The 19,946-nt window shown below is 40.7% G+C and overlaps 2 protein-coding genes and 1 pseudogene across 11 annotated transcripts in view; 1 reads left to right on the plus strand and 2 right to left on the minus strand.

Annotated features, from left to right (window-relative positions):
- Nucleotides 1-9,285: 9,285 nt before the first annotated feature.
- LOC148004606 (14-3-3 protein gamma pseudogene) lies at nucleotides 9,286-9,941 on the minus strand (annotated as a pseudogene).
- Nucleotides 9,942-16,929: 6,988 nt separating this feature from the next.
- The window catches only part of Parpbp (PARP1 binding protein), a 69,428-nt gene continuing 66,411 nt past the window's right edge, over nucleotides 16,930-19,946 (minus strand). For 8 of the 10 annotated variants that reach the window (XM_087555216.1, NM_001401236.1, NM_001401237.1 and 5 more), the window contains one exon: nucleotides 16,930-19,681. In XM_087555216.1, coding sequence (XP_087411342.1) covers nucleotides 19,353-19,681 — 329 coding nt within the window. In that variant the 3' untranslated portion in view covers nucleotides 16,930-19,352. The remainder of the gene's footprint in view (nucleotides 19,682-19,946) is intronic. The other 2 variants (NM_001166676.2, XR_015623677.1) reach the window with 2 other exon arrangements.
- On the plus strand, nucleotides 17,437-18,753 carry Pmch (pro-melanin-concentrating hormone). Its single transcript, NM_012625.2, has 3 exons — nucleotides 17,437-17,742; nucleotides 18,063-18,261; nucleotides 18,514-18,753. Exons 1-3 carry the CDS (start codon nucleotides 17,494-17,496, stop codon nucleotides 18,561-18,563), a joined length of 498 nt encoding a protein of 165 aa, NP_036757.2. The 5' UTR covers nucleotides 17,437-17,493; the 3' UTR covers nucleotides 18,564-18,753.

Genomic DNA, 19,946 nt, shown 5'->3' on the forward strand with positions numbered 1-19,946 from the left:
AAGAACCATCTGCAACAAATGGCTTTAAGGCCATTGTTCCAGCAGCCCTAGATAATTAACAAACGTTTATCATATATTGTACCATCTTGTCTCTTAACAAGAAAAAGCCCCCATACTTTTATACTACATGCATTGAAAGTTTATTACATGTCACTCTTCTTCAAGCCCAGGGGAGTAAACAAAGCACCATTGCATGAGATGGACAATAAATATGTAAACAAATGAGATTATTTTATAGAGAAATATAGCCAACAATGTAAGGATGTAGGCAGAGTCGTACATGACTGAGCTGAGGGGTTCTTTTATGTCATGTAACCAAGGAAATACCCTAAGAAGCTATGAGAGTTGAATGTGTCTCATGGTAATGAGTGAGTGGTAAATGCTCACACCAATAGGAGGCAGATGCTTGCAGGTGATGATGGAGAAGACTCACCAAAACTGACCTTGGCATAACATGGTAATAGAAAGAACAACAATGTGACTAGAGGGTGTTGAGAGAGGAAAGAGGTACACTCAGCAAGGCAGGCAGGAAGGAGAACACTTATGCCAATTATCTATGGTTACAATGACTTTCATAAGAAAGATGGACTAATTTTCCTCTCATACAACAAAAGCAAGCAAAACTTCAGAAGACATTGAACAATGAATGTTTATTGATTATGCTTTTGGGGTCAATTAAGAACAAGCTAGGCAAAGAGGCTGATCTCAACTTGCCTTTCTCTAGTATCTTGAGATTAAATAGATGTCTGCTGATTAAGGAAGGCCTAGAGGGACATGGTCCTCCTAGCTAGTAAATATTATGATGATGAGGCAAAGGTTGGGATCGGAAAGGTCTTCCATATATAACACTATTCCTAGCATATTCCTGTGTGATATTTGATTAGTATACACTTAGTGGAAGCTAATCACTAAACTGGAGCACATAGTGGGCATGGTTATAGCAAAGAATGAAGTCATGAAGGCAAGGTTCTGCAGACAAGTATAGCTCTTATAAACTAATAAATACATAAATTTAATTATAATAATGTATTACAACAGTAAAGACTCAAAATAGAGAAATTGGCTGTAGTGCCCCAACAAAGCTGAAAGAAGTGTCTTTGTTTATATGTTTGTATATGTATGCATGCATGCATGCATGCATGCGTGTATGTATGTATGTATGTATGTATGTATGTATGTATGTATGTATATATGTGCATAGTATATTTATAGGCTGGCTGTGAACATATTTGTGTGGTGGTATGTGAATGTATGTGGGTGCACATGTTTGTGCAAGTACAAATGTACATGTTTAGAGACCAGAGGTCAATGCAAGGCATCTTCTTCAATTGCTCTCCACCTTATTTTGGGAGATAGGCTCTCTTGCTGAACCTGGAGTTTATCAGTGAGCTACAGGTATCTGCCTATATTCATATTCATATTCAAGTACTAGAATTATAGATATATGCCACTATGCCTGCCTCTTTTATTGAACTCTGGAGATCAACCCCATGTCCTGATATTTGCATGGAACAAATTTTATGGAATGAGCCACTATCCCAACCCCAGAAGAATCTTGAAGGGCATTTTAGATTTGGATGGATAGATAGATGGATGGATGGATGGATGGGTGGATGGATGGATGGATGGACAGATGAATGAATGAATTGACAAAAAGCTAGACAAAATGAAGGGATGTTAAGAGCAAGAATTATTGTGAGTAAAGCAAATGATGGCAAAGAGTACTTACTGTACATGGCAATGATGAAAACACACCAGGTATACCAGTTATCCCGATGCTTTCACTATCCAATCTATCACACACAGGAAAATACAGTCTTACAAATGAGTCACACATTTAACCTATATAGAAGAAACCACTACATTGTAAAAATGTTTTAGAAGTCTAGACTTTGAAATATAATAAGTAGGAATGTCTGAGGGGCAAGACATCCATGAGAGTACAAACCTAAGATTCCTAACATGCATGACAATGAAGACTCAATGTAGCTTTACAGTAAATAATGTGAAGCAACCTGGAATTATGAATCAGTGTATAAATATAACAATCCTTGCTGGTAACCCAATGTTGAAAGCTATCATCAGATTGTTTTTCTGAAAGAAAGATATCAGATGACTCCAAAATCTCTAGGAATTAAAACAAAATTCAACAACCATCTTTCCAAGGAACCAAAAAAAGGTCAAGGAATTATCTTAAATCTTGGTTTGTGACAAAAGCATGAAGGGAATTCTCAAAATTATTAATTTAAAATTCTAATATTTGAGTATATTCTATTCTTTACAACTGGTTCTTTGATTGGCTTAATTCTGTTTATATCACACTAAATACAACATACCATCTGGTGACAAGACCTCAATATGCGTGGCTGAGATTGGCACTGAAGTCATGATTCTCCTGCCTCTACCTGTAGACTCCTAGGATAGCAGGTGAAAACCAGCATGTCTACTTAAGTATTGTTGATTCTGAGTGGCTAAAATGACCACATTTCCCTGTTAACTATATAACACAACCCAGAGGCCCCTGGGAAGTATCTCAGGGTTCCAGGTTAATTGGGAGTGATGGTCTTCATTCTACACCGTCAGGAGAGCGTCTTCTATGATTTCCTTCATAAGGTACTACCACCATCATCACCAAGCTGTATCTTCCACCTTTAGCCAGAAATATTCCCCTAGTTTAACACCTCTCTTGTCTACAATTCAACTTTTCTGCATTTTAAATCATTGGCATAGTGCCTCTATTCAATGTCTCCACCGATTCCCTCGCATTCTTCCATAAATCTCTTCCCTTCAGGGATCAGTACCTCTTAGTGTCATTAAAAATGTTTGATCAAGGTCATTAATGACCACCATATGAAGAATTCAACAATCTCAGTGTTCAGAAGCACAGTAGCAATTAGCACAGATGGTTTTTCCATGTGCTGTTCTGCATGCCTTCATTTATTTATTTAAAGTGATTCTATTTCAATTTTTGAAAATTAAAATTTATATTCCTAAAATAAATATCATCTGGCTAGGACACATTACTTCCATATAGCTGGATTTATTTGAGAGTGTTTTGTTGAAGACATTTACACTTGTATTCATGAAAAAGACTGGCAACCTATACTCTTCCCTTCTGGTAATATTCTTTTCAGGTTCTGGCAACCAAGTTTATGCCAGACTTATAAAAAAGACTGAAATAAATATTAGTCAGAATGCAGCCAGAAAAGTTGTATCATACATATACTCACATGTATCTGCAGAAACAGATACATGATTTGCTATAAGGATTTGATCTCATGCTACTACGGTAGATAATCCCACATTCCTAGTAAGATCATTCCATTACATGCTGGCATCTGCAGACAAGGCAAGCTGAGGAAGATGGATTTAAATTCAAAAACCAAGGAGCAAAAGAGCAAAGACAAACTAGAATCTACCAGCATGACTTGAAAACCATAAGAGCAGAATGAAACTGGAAAGGTAACTTATTTTCCTGTTGTAATTATCTAGGAAGCTTACTACTGTTGTCTCCTAACCTATGCCTTGTCCTGGAAGCTTCTAGCTACCCCCTACCCCCACATACAATCTAATCTAGGCCTAGAATGTTTTCAGCCTCTGACATGTGCTGCTGAATACGCTCACCCTCCCTAGTTCTTCCTGAGCTCTGGCTGACTCAGCTCAGCTCACGCCCCTCTCACAGATCTGCCTCTTCTCTTGACCTCTGAATTGCTCTGCTCTGCCTCCAACTAATTCTAGCAATCTTTTCTAATCCTGTGGCTCCTTCTCATTCTATATCTGTGTCTAGCTTGTTCTCTCTTCAATCTGTCTCTATAAAACAGTCCCAGTAAAACTGCCTCCTTCTCCCTCTCTGCACTGCTCTACTCTCCCTCTCAACTCTACTGCACTGTTTCCACAAACTCTGCTGTATTCTTGGACTGTACTCTATTCTCTTATATTGTCTGTCTCTCCCTTAAGTAGCTTCCCTTTCCTCTCTGCTCTCCTGAGAGTTGGCCATATTCTATTCTGTAAAATCTTCCTCTGATTCGGCACTTTGTCACTCAATTAGACATCACTTTCAACTTTCCAAACGCAATGCTTCCTTCTACAAACTAACTTTACCTCCACTGTTTGGGATTGAAGGTGAGTACTAATGCCTTATGCTCTAAGATCAAGAATCGACAAATGGGACTTCATAAAACTCCAAAGGACACTGTCATTAGGACAAAAAAGCAACCAACAAATTGGGAAAAGATCTTTATCAATTCTACATCTGATAGAGAGCTAATATTCAATACATACAAAGAACTCAAGAAGTTAGACTCCAGAGACTCAAATAACCCTATTAAAAACTGAGGTACAGAAACAAAGTATTCTCAACTGAGGAATATCGAATGGCTGAGAAGCACCTAAAGAAATGTTCAACATCCTTAGTCATCAGGGAAATACAAATCAAAACAACCCTGAGATTCCACCTCACACCAGTCAGAATGACTAAGATCAAAAACTTAGGTGACAGCTGATGCTGGTGAGGATGTGGAGAAAGAGAAACACTCCTCCATTGTTTATGGGATTGCAAGCTGGTACAACCACTCTAGAAATCAATCTGGAGTTTTCTGAGAAAATTCGACATAGTACTACCTGAGGACCCAGCTATACCACTCCTGGGCATACACTCAAAAGATGCTCCAACATATAACAAGGACACGTGCTCCACTATGTTCATAACAGCCTTATTTACAATAGCCAAAAGCTGGAAAGAACCCAGAGGTCCTTCAACAAAGGAATGGATACAGAAAATGTGGTACATTTACACAATGGACTACTACTCAGTTATTAAAAACAATGACATCATGAAAGTCCTAGGCAAATGGATGGAACTAGAAAATCTCATCCTGAGTGAGGTAACCCAATCACAAAAGAACACACATGGTATGCACTTGCTGATAAGTGAATATTAGCCCAAAAGCTTGGATTACCCAATGATACAATCCACAGACCACAGGAAGCTCAAGAAAGGACAACCAAAGTGTGGATGCTTCCATCCTTCCTAAAAGGGGGAACAAAAATATTCATAGGAAGAAATATGGAGACAAAGTTCAGAGCAGAGACTGAAGGAAAGGCTATCCAGAGACTGCCCTATCTGGGGACCCAGCCCATATACATACAGCCACCAAACCCAGATAATATTGCTGATGCCAAGAAGTGCTGATAGGAACCTGATATAGCTGTCTCCTGAGAGGCTCTGCCAGAGAATGACAAATACAGAGGCAGATGCTCGAAGCCAACCATTGAACTGAGAACAGAGTGCCCATTTGGAGGAGTTAGAAAAAGGATTGAAGGAGCTGAAGGGGTTTGCAATCCCATAAGGACAACAATACCAACCAACCAGAGCTCCCAGGGACTAAACCATCATCCAAAGAGTACACATGGACAGACCTATGGCTCCAGCTGCATATGCAGCAGAGGATGGCCATGTTGGGCACCAAAGGGAGGAGACGCCCTTGGTCCTGCCAAGGCTGGATCCCTCAGTGTAGGGGAATATCAGGGTGGGGAAGTAGGAAGGGGTGGATGGGTGTGGGAAACACCCTCATAGAAGAAGGGGAAGGGAGGATGGGATAGGGGGTTTGTGGATGGGGAAACTGGGAAAGGGGATGACATTTGAAATGTAATAAAAATATCCAATAAAAATAGATATTAAAAAAAGATGAGTACTACGGGCATGTATGGGATTAAACATGTGTGCTAATGGTTGAGCCACAACCTAACTAGAAATGGGTTCAAATATCCTGTAAGATAAAACTCATCAGATTTTCCTGTGTATGAACCCTCTGATACTGAATACACACACACACACACACACACACACACACACACACACACACACACACACACTGACCCAGAGAAAGTAAACATGATTCCAAGGGAAAGTGGAGAAATAGTAGCCCTGACTGCTAGCACAGCCAATAAGATGAGCAGGAAAACGAATGACGTCATGTGTGGAATTACATAGGTGGTCTCTTTTCCCTTCACTTCCACTACCCAGTTCTCAAACAAGAATAGCCCCTGTGGCCCACACCAACTGGAAGCACACAGATAAAAACAGTAACATTCACAGGAACCCTAATGGAGGAGTTAGGGGAAGGACTGAAGGAGCTGAAGGGGCTCTATCTGGCATCAGTGGGAGGGGAGGCCCTTGGTCCTGTCAAGGCCCGATGCCCCAGTGTAGGGGAATGTCAGAGTGGTGAGGTGGGAGGGAATGGCTAGGTGGAGGAGCACCCTCATAGAAGCAGTGTAAGGGGAGATGGGATGGGGGGCTGCAGAGGGAAAACCGGGAAAGGGGATAACATTTGAAATGTAAATAAATAAGATTTCCAATTTAAAAAACTATCATAAATTCTTCTTAGCACATAGGACCTAAACAGGTGTTTAAAACATGTTATATTTGTTGTCAAAATAGAAAAAAATTCCAAAAATGTTAAGAAAAGAAACAGTGACATTCTAAAGATCCATTCAGTCAAGGCAAGAAGGTTTATTGAAAAGTCTACAACAGAGCACTTAGAATCCATGTGCTTGGCAACGCTCAAGTTCATTGTCATAAACTGTAGTACTACATATGTATGCTTATTGCTAACAAACCTTCTGTCTTCTTTTCTTTCAGATCTGTAAGTTTATTTTGCTCAATGTACAATGGCTACATAATGACTCTCACATTCCTGAATATTCCATCACTGAGGAAACTGCTAAGAGTGGTCCATGTGGGAAATAATTCCAAAGCGAAACACGGAGTTGGGGGAGGGAGGAATCATTTGATTAGTTTCACTGTATAACATGAAGATAGAGCACAGAGGTGCGGTCAGAGAACATCCACGGCGTTACCCTACACAGTAATAGTTATAATTGCACCACGACAAACACCAGACATTAAAAGTAAGCTAACACTGCTGTATCTTTTGTCCCCTCCCCCCTGAAAAACAAAATAGAAAACTGCATGTCACCGTAGCAACATCCAAAACAATTCAGCTTGTTACAATCACTATTTGGTGATGCAAACTTTACCCCTGAAAGAAAAAAATTAAATTAAAAAGCTTTTAAAAAATTTGAAGTCTTAGCAGCTTTGTCTGTCTGTCTGTCAGAGGAGGACATAACACCTACAGTGTAAGGTAATAAATGCTAAGCTACCATATAGAACTACAACACGAGCACGCACAATACTGTATCAATAGGGTGGAGTCGCCGCCGCGGCAACAGAGACAGCAACAGAGGCAGGTGCGCAAACGTAAGGGAAGGAGAAGGAACCATCCAAGCTCATGTCAGGTCTCCCGCTCTCCCTCTTCAGTTCTGCCCTCACATGATTTTTTTTCTAGAACACAATAAAGGTCAGGGCTGAAATTTAAACAGAAACTAGGTTTTGCAATTCCGGTATGTCATTTCCAAACAGTACGAGCAGGACACAGATGTGTTCATTGCCGACATGGCGACAAACTGGGAGAAGCCCTACAGACCTCTCTGTCCATGGCTCTGGTGGCCAAGCTTCCTCCACTGTGGTCTCCCGTTGGTCTCAGTTAATGGGTGCTTGCACATCAGCATGAGGATGGGGCCTCTGAGGGAGGGCATGCTAGGAGGACTGGGCAGAAGGGCGTCATTTTAATCTGGCCATGTCACCAGCATCCTGTTACGCATATTCAACTTAAGTGGGAGCTTGGTTTCAATTTAAGAGAAAGTGGCTGCTGGGTCTCTGAAGACAAGTCAAGCGAGTTTGGGGTGCAGTCGTCTTAGGAATTCACGAGGCTGTGGGCTCTCCAGAAGACACGAATGCACACTCTGCATGCAACAGGGCACGTTTATGGAAAGATTTATCCACAGTGAGGAGGAGGGACCTAGAGCTGATATGGACCATGTAGGACACAGTAGCATAGCTTCCTTCAATGTCTCATGTACAGTGATCTCATGAGAGAGGTCAATCTCCAACTACGATTTCATTCAGAAAGGACAACCAGGAAAGCCTAGGTCAGACCGGGTGAGCAGCGCCTCCTGCTGAACCTCGGCTACCCTCCGCTGAGCACTTGGGGAAGGAGTGCTGGGGGTTGGAGGGGTGGCAGGGACTACTGGCTTAGGGACCAGGCTCCCTCGAGTGAACTGCCTCTTCCAAGTGGGCTTCCTGTTGGCTCAGCTGCTGGTACCGTATGCGTCATATCTTGTTGATAACCGTCCACCTCTACAGACCAATCCAACACCTCCCGACACCTGCATGCTGCTAGCACAAGGTGTGGGGTGGACTCAAGTGCCGATCCTGCCTGCTGACAGCAGGAGAGTCTCTGATAAAGGACATACAGACCTGAATTTTCTCCTCTCTGTCTCTGTCTCTCTCTGTCTCTCCCTGTCTCTCTCTCTCTCTCTCTCTCGCTCTCTCTCTCTGTATGTGTGTGGGGGGCAGGGGGGAGGGTACTTAACGGTTTCTATATTTGTGATGAGCTTACCTTAAAGAGTAAAGAAGAACCCCCCCAAAAAATGTATTCCCCACAGTCACCTGCCGAGCACCCATCAATCAAACCCTAACGGGAAGCTCTGTCTCTCCCCACGATAAGAGCTGATGAACAGCCAAACCAACCTGGACACAGATGTAAAGCCGAACTGATGAAGGAAAACTCAGAAACAATGGCTTTGTGTCATGTATGGCTGTCATGTAGAAATACGGTAAACTACACTTTAGTGTTAACACTGTCAACCTGTCAGAGACTTCTAAATACAGGGCCATGTCTGACTCATTAACAAAGGTTGTACCTTCTATTCTGAGTCTGTCCACTTGAGTAATTTAAACCATAACTTCTCTGGTATTCACCCCCAGGGAAAGAAAGAAAAGAGAAAAAGAGAGAGGAAAAAGTACACCCACACACAGAGAGAACGGCCATGGTACTGAAGACGAGAGTGTGTGAACAGAAGAATCCTTACTGGAACAACAGAACGCACTGAATATGGACATCCACCTCTGGTTCTTCCTCTTAGAACCCTACCGTCTAGCATAAGTTAAACTAAAGGCAAATGGCTCCGCTTACACGAGCCTGCACAACCATCCGGGTGCCTATGTGAGGCTGCTACTCCAATACCAATAGCTAGCCTGGCTTTCCACTAGTGGTATTTTGGCAAAAGATGTCAAAGAGGCAATCAAAGACAGGACTGTCATAGGTTTATCCTTAGGAAGGTCAGGCCTCCCTTTTCCTCCTCCACCCCACCCCCAGCTCATGGGAAAAAACAATAAAGACTGCAGTAGTAGCATCAGCGTGCACTGCCAGTCCACCTGGGGCCTTAGTTGTAGCTTTTGCTGCCACTGATACCCAGCGTTAGGAGATCGGCGATGGCATCGTAGAACGCGGTCTTGGCCAGGCGGCGTGCTTGCTCCGGGGTGCTCTGGATCTCGTAGTAGAAAATAGTAGTTAAGCACCAGGCGCAGCCCGATCGGGTGGGTGGGCTGCATGGGCTCCTTGCTGGTCTCATGGGCTTTGCTGTAAGCCTTCTCGGACGACTCCACCACGGATGCCCTTTCCTCCCCGGCGGCCACTTCGTCCAGGTAATGGTAATAGGCCCCTTTCATCTTCAGGAAGAACACCTTGCTCTGGTGCTGGGTCTCGCTGCAGTTGATCAGTTGTCCAGCAGGCTCAGCACGTCCAGGCTCACAGCCTCCAACTCCTTCTCGATCTTCCCCCGGTAGGCTCAGACCATCTCTAGCTTCTTCTCGTTGCCATCTGCAGATGTCTTCTGCTCAGTGCTGCTGCTGAACCTTCAGGAGGAGGGGCAAGCCCCAACCACCTTATAGTAGGCCACTGACAGGAGGTTCCGTTCCTCATTGGACAGTGGTTCATTCAGCTGTCACGTTCTTCTTGGTTGCAGCCATATTGTTGTAGCGCTCTGCTTGCTTGCTTGGCCAGCCCGGCTCTCTGCACCAGTTGCTCACGGTCCACCATCTTCAGGGGTCTGGAGAGGGTCGGCTGGAAAGAAGGAAACCGAAGACCGCCTTGAAGGGCTTCAGGAAAAAAGAAGAGCAGCTTGGAGCTCCTGTGTCAGAGGGACCAACCCACAAAGCAAGATGCTGAGGTGAGGACAAGGCGGCAGCGGCACAAGCTGCGACCGCGGGACCTGGCTCAAGGAGGCTGTGGCTCCAATGAAAACTTTTGTCTTCTTTAATCAGTATTTTCCCAATCCTCCTCCCACAAAGAAATACTTCCTCTTTTATCTTTTCCTTTTATTGAAAGTAGATTCTTATGTCATAGTCTATATCCTGATATTAGTTTTCTGTCCCTCCACAACTCACAGTTTCTCCCCAACTCCCGCCCCCTCCACCCCAGATCCACTCCCCTTCTGACTCAGGTAAGAAAAGAACCAGCTTCCAAGCCATGCCATGAAAACATACAATCATATAACATACAATAATGGAATGCAGCAAAAACTATCATATCAGTTAGACAACAATCAAACAGAAGAGAATCCCAAGAGCAGGCACAGGAGTCAGAGACTCACTTGGACTCTTAGTCAAGACTCCTATAGAAATAGTAATAGCTAATGCAGAGGACCTGTTGCAGACCTATCTGGGTTCTCTGTAAGAGTGGCAAGTGCCCTTAACCACTGAGCCATATCTACAGTCCAAGACAAGGGCTCTGACTGAACCAAAGCTCGCTGAGTATGCTAGGCTGGCTGGCCTGTGAGCCCTAGGGACCCACCTCTCTCCTCTTTCCAGGTGAGATGTGTGTGTTGCCATACATTAAAACAAATGAAAAAATTTGGGTCCCAGGGGGTCCAAGATTAGGTCTTCATGCTTGCACAGTGAGGACTTTAACCATAGAACTACCTCTTCCCAGGTCAGATTGGTATTCTTGTGGAAAAGAATTTATCAGTGAAGCCATCTTCCCTGGCATTTTCCTTGTGACAATAATTTTTAATTCAGGCATTCAATTGTTTTAATGGCTATGGAAATATTTAGATTTTTCTTGTGCCAATCTTATTCCGTGAATATTTGTTTACAAGAGATAAACAGAAAACTATACCCTTAAAGTTGCTCATATTTACAAGTAAAGACTTATTGTGATAGTCAAACCCCTTACAAAGTACATAGTGCACGCCATGGATGCTTCTGTATTATTATCGGACAGCTAAGCCGGCATGGCTGTGTGGCCCAGAAGGCCCAAAGTGTGTGTTCTCTGACCCCAGTGTAGGTATTGTCTAGTGCTATGCGAAAGACTGTTTGCTAATTTATTGTTCATCTATAAAACATTATTATCATGTCTTGATATGTGCTTAGTTTATGTGGTGTGTGTGTGTGTGTGTGTGTGTGTGTGTGTGCGCGCGCGCGCGTGCACGCTGTTGAATCTGAGATTCATATGACCAAATCCAAGATTGTCCAGTTAAAATAAGCTATATTTTGGGGTGCACCCAGGACTGGCCAACTGACTGCCTTAGAGTGCTAAGTGTGGATTTGAGAGAACAGTTCCTGTCAACCTCTTGAAGTCCCATTTATGTCAGTGATAAGGTGTCCACAGGAGTGAGAGAGTTGGCTGTTGTACATTGTTAGGTGACCACAATGAAAGGGAAGGAACACGAGTAAGGATATATGGGGTCGCAAGTTTAGTGTAATTGTAAATAGAGACCTTAACTTGCAACAATTTAGCTCAGAACAAACAGGACCTTATTCGTTAACTACAAACTGAGACCTTAACCTGCACAGGACCACTAGGAACTTATTCTTATCTGTCTTAACTGCAGACCGAATTCTTACTCTGCAAGGTATATCGTTCCTGACTTGGTCTCCCATTAACTTGCAAGGTATAGGGTTCCCATCTTTGTCTCACAGTACATGCTTTTGTGTGTATCCATGTACATGTGTGTGCATTTGTAGGTTTACATGTGTGCTTCTATGTATCTGTGTGCAAATGTTTGAGTATACACATACACGTGTATGAACATATATACATATTGCATATTCATGTCTTTGAAGGCCTGAGATCTATGCTGAGAATCTTTTTCAATAACTATATTGTTTTGGTTATGTTTTGAGATGCAGTCTCTCACTGGACCTGGAACTCAATGATATGGCTACAGTGGCTGGCCAACAAGACCTACAACAAGCCCTACAACAAGCCCTCCTGTCTCAGCTTCCCCGGAATGGGAATTACCAAGGTGTGTCATCATACCTAACATTTAGAGGGGTGCTGAAGCTTCAACTCCAGCCCTCATATTTGTGCAGCAAGCACTTCACAAACAGAGCTATCTCTTTGGTCTTTCAATCTTTGTCTTTCATTACTTTTAAGAATCGTAGTAATGTCTTTGTTTTCATTCCTGATGTAACTTATGCTTCCCTTCTTGAGCAGTCTCACTAAAGGCATTAATCTTTGCTCATACAATTTCTAGTGTATGATTAATTCACATTGTTTTAATTCTTATTCTTATGCTTAGAAGTTTTTTCCATTCTCTGAATTTTTTAATTCCTTAACATGAAAGCTTAAGATTTCATGTTTTTAATTTTTTAATTTTACAAGCATGTTTCCTTTTAAGCACATTAGCTGGTTCCACATTATGTCATATTTACCTTTAATCCAAACTATTATTTAATTTTTATTTCGGTTTCTTTCCAAAATTACATGATTTTTTAAAATGTGGTATTCAATTTATAAACATTTGCATATTACTTGTTATTTTTCTGCTGTTGATTTCTAACTTAATTCCAGTGTAAATCCAAAGTATAATCTATGATTTTAAAAAACAAAGCTTAGCATACATAGCAATCATGACAAAGAAACAAGTTGTCTAGTCAACTTCAATATTATTATAATGACAAGCTTGTCAGAGGCTTACTACTGAGAAACTCGCCCTTCCTAGCTCTGAATTCTGGCTGGCCGGTTCAACTCAGTTGTTCTGGATCAAACTCCTCTCCCAGCTGACTGATTCAAACTGGCTTCTCCTAGCTTCTGACTGAATTGCTCTGGTTGGCCTCAAACTAACACTACCAATCTGTTCTACTCTTCATTCTCTGGCTCATTCAGTCTTCACCTGTGTCTACCTTGTCATCTCTGCAACCTGTCTATAAAACTGTCCTAGTAAAAATTCCCTTTGAACTTCACGAACTGAACTGTCACAAACTCCAACTCCAACTGACTTCCAATTCCTGTTCTTGTCAGAGTTGGGCATATCCTACCCGTGACTCATTCTCCCAAGTCTTTCTCTGATTCATCACTTTGTCTGCCCCTTAATTAGATGTAACTTTCAAGCATGGCTGCTTCCTTCGACAAACTGACTTTGCCTTCATTATTTGGATTAAAGGTATATACTAAGGGTGTGTCTGTATTCCAGTCAAAGGGATTAAAGGTGTGTCATTCCAGCCAGATCACAGACCTAGAAGGTCTTTAGATGTGATCCCTTGCCAAAGCAGCTAGCTATGTCACTGGATAAAACTTCCTCCACACAAACTGATATATGGCAAAGCTATTCCAGAACCCTTAAAATCTGCTCACTTAGAACATATATATGTATTATGCATCAAGATAAGACAGCAATAAAATTTAAATAAACACATCAACCAGTAAACAAATGAGTCAATAAGTCCCAAACAACTCTTTACTGTTAGGGATTTAACTCTTCACATAGACATCAAAGCAAAGCAATCTGAGGGAAAAAACGTTTCAGCTAATATGATAACATGGCTGGATCTCCATGTGGAAAGAAAAAGGACAGGAATTATCTGACCTACCACTTTTAAAACGCAAGAAAATATGATAGATTTAAATTTAAGATTTTTTTAAAGCTACAGAAGTAAAAGAATACCTTTTCATATGTTAGAAATAAGTAAATATTTCTTAGAAAATGAAAGCAATAACAATTCCTAATTTCAAAACTTGTTTAATCAAAAGGAAAATTTTATTATGCTTATCAAAATTCATTTGAGAGAGATAATAATCTCACAGAGAGAGAAAGAGAGAGAGAGAGGGAGGGAGGGAGAGAGAGAGGGCAAGAAAGAAAAGGGGAGGGAGAGCAAGAGACAAAAAGGGAAAGAAAGAGAGAAAGAGAGGGAGGGAGAAAATAAACAAGTAATAATTCTTACAACTTAATTAACAAAAGGAAACAAACATCCCTTCTATGGTCGGGGCAAAAAGTCTAAACATAGAAGATACATTAATAGATAAAAATCTTCTCAGCATGAGTTCTCTGGGAAAAAGAACTCAAACCACAATGAAGCATCGCTAGTGATGTATAAGAATGGCTAAGGAGAGATACTTGGTAATAGACCTTCATATTTTCTGTCTGAAAAGGTAGGCTAGTTGGAAGAGAAGTCCGATGATAAAACTTACAAAGATGCCGTATGAAGTAGCTCCTCAGCGACTGAAGCCTCATCCCAGTGGAACCTAGTGCTGACCCAGGTTCCTGAACCGTGTGGCTCCATCTGGCAATGGTTTCCTCCTTCACAGTTGCCTTCCAGCACTTGGGGAACTTTCACTTCAGCATCAGTGAAAAAGAAATCTGCCATGCTCTACTGCACATCAGCGTAACCGATGTAAAAGAAGTTATCATTAAAAATTGGAAACTATCTCCATAATTAAATGGTTATGGGAAACTTCATAGTGTTCAGAAGCTAGAACAGTTTAAACAAAATAAAGGAAAGCACTAACTAATTTCTTAAACCATCAGAATGGTTTGGATTTGGCCCCAATCTTAGAGGAAGCCTAGCCAAAATAATTCACCCAGTGGAAACTTAAAACAAAATACATAATTATTAATATTTATTATACTCCAAGACTGCAACTAAGAAAAGGGTTGGTATTAACAGCACCTCAATAGATTGCACACACCCCCCAGAGCAGGTTTTAAATGCTAGAAAACAAACCAGGCCTCGAGTCATGGCATTAAGATTAAAAGCAAACAAATAAACAAGGACAAAACCCAGATAAGCACTCTGTGAAGAACAAAGACATAGAAAACACTCGCCTATTCTGACCAGTAGCCCCAAGTGATCTGACTTGAACTATGTCTATCTGATAAAATTTACATTGCATATGTCATAGAATGTAAATTCTTTAAACAAAAAAAGGAAAAATTAAATACCTATCTATAGATGAAACAAACAAAAAAAAGTAAATCCTATCAAAAGAATCCCATACCCATATAGTTCAACAGTAAAGGCTCTCCCTCATTATATCTTATAAAATTATTATAATCTAACATCAAACTCAGATAAATCCAATATTAAAAAGAGAACTTAGAGATCACATTCATGATAATAATAATTTAATATTACTGAATGAAATATTTCCACGTTGAATATAAATATTTGTTTTACAAGCACATGAAAACTTTAATACTAGAAAAATTCCATTAGCTTACTAAAGACTAAAAAAAATTGTATGATCATTTCTAAAACACATATTAAGTATTCAATAAAATCCAACAATGGGTGGTAAAACTGTCAGTAAGTCAGAAATAGGCATCTCCTGCCATTTAGACAATAGACAGATCTAAGGTTGTGCTCCGGGATAAAGTGCTACTATTCTCTATAAAATCACCACTACTGCAAAGATGTCTGCTCACTCCATATCAACACTTGCTGGGAGTGTGAGCTAGTGTGTCTTCAGAGAAAGTTCTATAGGAGTCCTATGCTTTTGAACTAAGAACTGTCCAAGAATTGTCAAGGAACTGCTTAAGAAAATAGATAGCCAATGAGATGGCTGGTAGGCTTCATCCACTAGACATTAAAATATAAGTGGATGAGGCAGTTGATCTGACGGCATGGTGAAGAATTCAGAAAGGGACCCACACACTCAAAGAAGCCTAGCATCCTGCAGATGGTACAGCAGATCAGACAAAAGAGGGCGCATAAGGGCCCAGGAGGTATGTAGATGCCAGAAACATAAAAGCCCAAATATACCACTGTTGGCAACATCCTAAATCATTTAATTAATTAATATATAATAAATAGGAAAATTAAAATGTTTTAAAAAGAAAAATGGAAATAATAATTGCAGAGATAGGAAAGATCTCTTTTAAAGACAACATATTAGAAATAATCAAACGTGAAGAAAAATTCATATATTAATATTAATCAGACTGGGTCATCAAAACACACCACAAACAAGTTAAAATAACAAACTTCAAACCAAGAGAAACATTTCCAAGCTGTATATCCAATGTCCAGAATGGTGCATACAGAGCGTGCGTAATCAGTTGTCAAAAGACAATCTAAACCAGGCCGGGTCTTCTTGCTATTCTAAATGTTGAGGATTAAAAATGTAAGCCCTACGTGGGTTACAGGGTCAGTTCAGGCCACGTTGGAAAACAGTATCACACAATCTAAAAAATAAAACCAAAAGAAAAAAAGAGCTAGAGACCCAGTAGAGCAGGCGTAGGGCATCTGGCTAGCATGTGCAAACTCTAGGTTCGGATCTCAGAACAAGGGGAGAAAGCAGATAAAAGCAACAACTAGAAACCCAACCTTTTAGCACTCTCAAGGTCAGACATGGCGACAGGGATTCCTGAACCCTGTTAAATGAAAGCATAAACTGGTTACAACTATTTTGAGAAACATTTGGCATTTCTAAAGCCAAACATATACGTAGTCTATGCCCTAGAAATTCCACACCTAGAAACCCAGCTTTATAAACACACACACACACACAAGAATATATGTGTGAAAATGTATTAACCATTAGAATCTTATAAATTAATCTTGAAATATAATTTTTAAAACACAGTTTCTAAGCTGGCTATGGTGGCACAGCACAGACTTGTGATCCTAGCAGTTGGTAGGTGAGGTAGGAGGACTGCCATAAACTTAAGGCCAGCCAGGGCAAGCAAAAACCTAAAACTTCTAAAATTAATCCCTATGGAGACCATGAATATTCTTTTCAGACTTCTTATCAATTAGTTACTAAATTCAATGGGAGCAACTCAGATGAAAAACACCAGACAGGTAAGTTTTAGATGAAGTATGAATAGTTTTTTATTGTTTATACAGACAAGCACATGCACTTTAATCACAAAAGACCATTCTCAAGTATTTATAAAGGAAACTCTTTTCTAGAGATAACTTCTATTTAATAAGGATTAAAAGGGCATAAAGCTTTTATCCTTATTATCCATGAATTAAATAACACGTCTTAATATCTTAATCGGAAAGTACATAGAAGGTAACTGTAATATTGGGAGAGCCTGGTGTCCTATGGTCTTCCTTAATAACATCCCACTTTCAAGAGGCTATAATCTACTCACAGAAAGCCTTCTCTCAAAGACCTTAATCAGATTCTGGGAAAATTCACACACGAAATAAACAACAGGCCACTAAATCCAAAACAATGCAAGCATTAGCAGCTTTACAAAGGCGAGGCTCTACGGGGTGATTCATTTCTAAAAAGAAAAGATAAGGCCTTCAAGTGTTTTCTATTCAGGCACAAAGTATATAAAGGTAGGAATCATTCAGTCGCCAGCAGAGTGTGGCATTCTCCCCACATTCTCCTTCGGCTTTACGGAGCAGCAAACAGGATGGCGAAGATGAGCCTCTCTTCCTACATGTTAATGCTGGCCTTTTCTTTGTTTTCTCACGGCATTTTACTTTCGGCCTCCAAGTCCATCAGGAACGTAGAAGACGACATAGTATTTAATACATTCAGGATGGGGAAAGCCTTTCAGAAGGAAGATACCGCAGAAAGATCGGTTGTTGCTCCTTCTCTGGAAGGATACAAAAATGATGAGAGCGGCTTCATGAAGGATGAAGATGACAAGACCACAAAGGTACGTGTATGCAGTCTGCCTTTTATTGCACTAGAGATGAAAACGATGTTTACAATTATAAGCCACCCAGAAGTAAATTTTGTATTTTAATTTTATAAATAGGCATACATACAGTCATTGTGTGTATTAAGATAACTAGGAAAACGTCATACAAACCAGGCATTTCCCCATTCTATCCAGAATCTTGTATCTTGTCTCGCATATGGAGGTAAAGACAGTATACAGCATCTTAGAACTGATCAGCAAGAATGTTGTACAACTGTATTCTAGCTCTACTCTGAAGAAGACAGCTGGGATACAAACCAATCTTCTCTTCACAGAACACAGGCTCCAAGCAGAATCTCGTAACTCACGGTCTGCCCCTCAGTCTGGCTGTAAAACCTTACCTCGCTCTGAAAGGACCAGCAGTCTTCCCAGCTGAGAATGGAGTTCAGAATACTGAGTCCACACAGGAAAAGAGGGAAATTGGGGATGAAGAAAACTCAGCTAAATTTCCCATAGGAAGGAGAGATTTTGACAGTGAGTAGCCTTCTAAACATGCAATTCCTACATATTAATTTTATAAAAGAGCTCTGAGCTTCACTGAGTTGGATCTGACCATAACAAAATCAAGACCATAGTTCAGTTCTATCAAATAGTAGGCAGCCCACGTCAAAATGGGGAATTTTTCAAAATCAGTAATAGTGGTTTGTTTTATTCTGGATTCATTATAAGTCCACAGATTCTCTTAATTCTGTGTGGTAATTATAGTCATTGTTTGTTCCTTTTCAGTGCTCAGGTGTATGCTGGGACGAGTCTACCGACCCTGTTGGCAAGTCTGATACCTGCTGGTCCACAACATCCTTTCAGAAGAAAACGATTCATTGCAAGTGGAGAGAAAAGCCCTTAATGTTGATGTAACTTGTGTATCATCCTAAATGTCTGTTTTAAAAGAAACTGGTTACAATATGTAAATGCTATGTAAATGATATGCTTTGACTTGTGCATTAAACTTCACAAAAATTCTGCATAATTCTGACTTACTGGTATTTTTTGACAGTGGTTAATATGTGAGCCTCACATACATGTATCAAAATATTAAAGCATCACAATAGAACATCTTGGGAAATGTAATTAAGATGTTCTATGGAGCCTTGAAACTTGAAATTTGCCTCCTTCAAACACTCAGGTTGAAGTTAATATGTGGGAGTTAAGCCCAGTACCCAGAAGCTGATTCAAGAAATGAGGGAGAGCCATCTACAATTGACCATTATAAATAACCAACTGGATCTCAAAAAGAGATTCTCTCTCCTTACATCTTAAGGAGTCATTGCCCTCCCAGAGGAATAGAGGGCATTGAAAATGTGGGTGAGCACCCTCTGGGCACCCTCTTTGGTTTGTTGGAAGCTGAGCTAAATAAAGATCCTTCAGTCCACACAGGTCTATGTGTAAAACCCACCTAAGTCACTAAACAATGTTACCTGTGAACTGTGTGCATCACAGATATATTGAGAAACAAAGGTGAAAGCATTCATAAGAAACAAAAAATTACATCTTCAGATTTCAAACATTAGCTCACGGCTTTGGGGAATGATCTTGTATACCTAAATCTAAAGCATGGAGAGGAAAAATTATAGCATAAAAAACCGTGTCAGCTTGGTCTGGCCAGGGATCAGCTTGTCCTTGGTGGTGCACCTGTTGCCCCTTGCTCCTGGGGCTAGTTTGCCACCAGCTTTCCTGTGAGAGTCACTGGGCACTTTAAGGATCTTAACATTCTTGGGTTGGTACAGCTCATCTCCCTGATCGCAGTGAATATCCTCCCTGACACCCGGCTGCTTGCTCTTCGCTAGCTTCCGTTTAGTAGACTTCCTCGGTCCTTTGTCATCCTTACTTCTGTCCACATGCACATTTTCAGAACTCGTTTCAAGTCTGGCTTTCCCAACAGACGGCTGTGCTCCCTCTGTCATGAAGGAGGACAAGGGGGAAGAAACAATGACATTTATAAATCCTGAGACATATGAAAAACTTAAAAATGGCCAGACTATCTAAAAACATTATTTATAATATAACGATCGTACCAACTAAACGACAGGAGGTAGTTGTTACCACACTTTCATTGCACTATGCCACCCTCCCCCTGAGCAATAAATATCTATGTGGAAACACAACAGACAAAACTATCAAGTATTTCCTAAATCTGCTTAGAGTAAATTACATCATGTTCC

Source organism: Rattus norvegicus, chromosome 7 (genome assembly GCF_021556685.1).
Source record: "Rattus norvegicus strain SHRSP/BbbUtx chromosome 7, alternate assembly SHRSP_T2T, whole genome shotgun sequence".
Taxonomy (NCBI): domain Eukaryota; kingdom Metazoa; phylum Chordata; class Mammalia; order Rodentia; family Muridae; genus Rattus; species Rattus norvegicus.

What these genes read in the sequence shown, in the direction of transcription:
- Pmch (NM_012625.2), top strand. Translation starts at nt 17,494, where the DNA reads ATGGCGAAGATGAGCCTCTCTTCCTACATGTTAATGCTGGCCTTTTCT. An exon ending in AAGATGACAAGACCACAAAG is followed by an intron (nt 17,743 to 18,062) that starts GTACGTGTATGC and finishes TTCTCTTCACAG; the next exon opens with AACACAGGCTCCAAGCAGAA. An exon ending in AGGAAGGAGAGATTTTGACA is followed by an intron (nt 18,262 to 18,513) that starts GTGAGTAGCCTT and finishes GTTCCTTTTCAG; the next exon opens with TGCTCAGGTGTATGCTGGGA.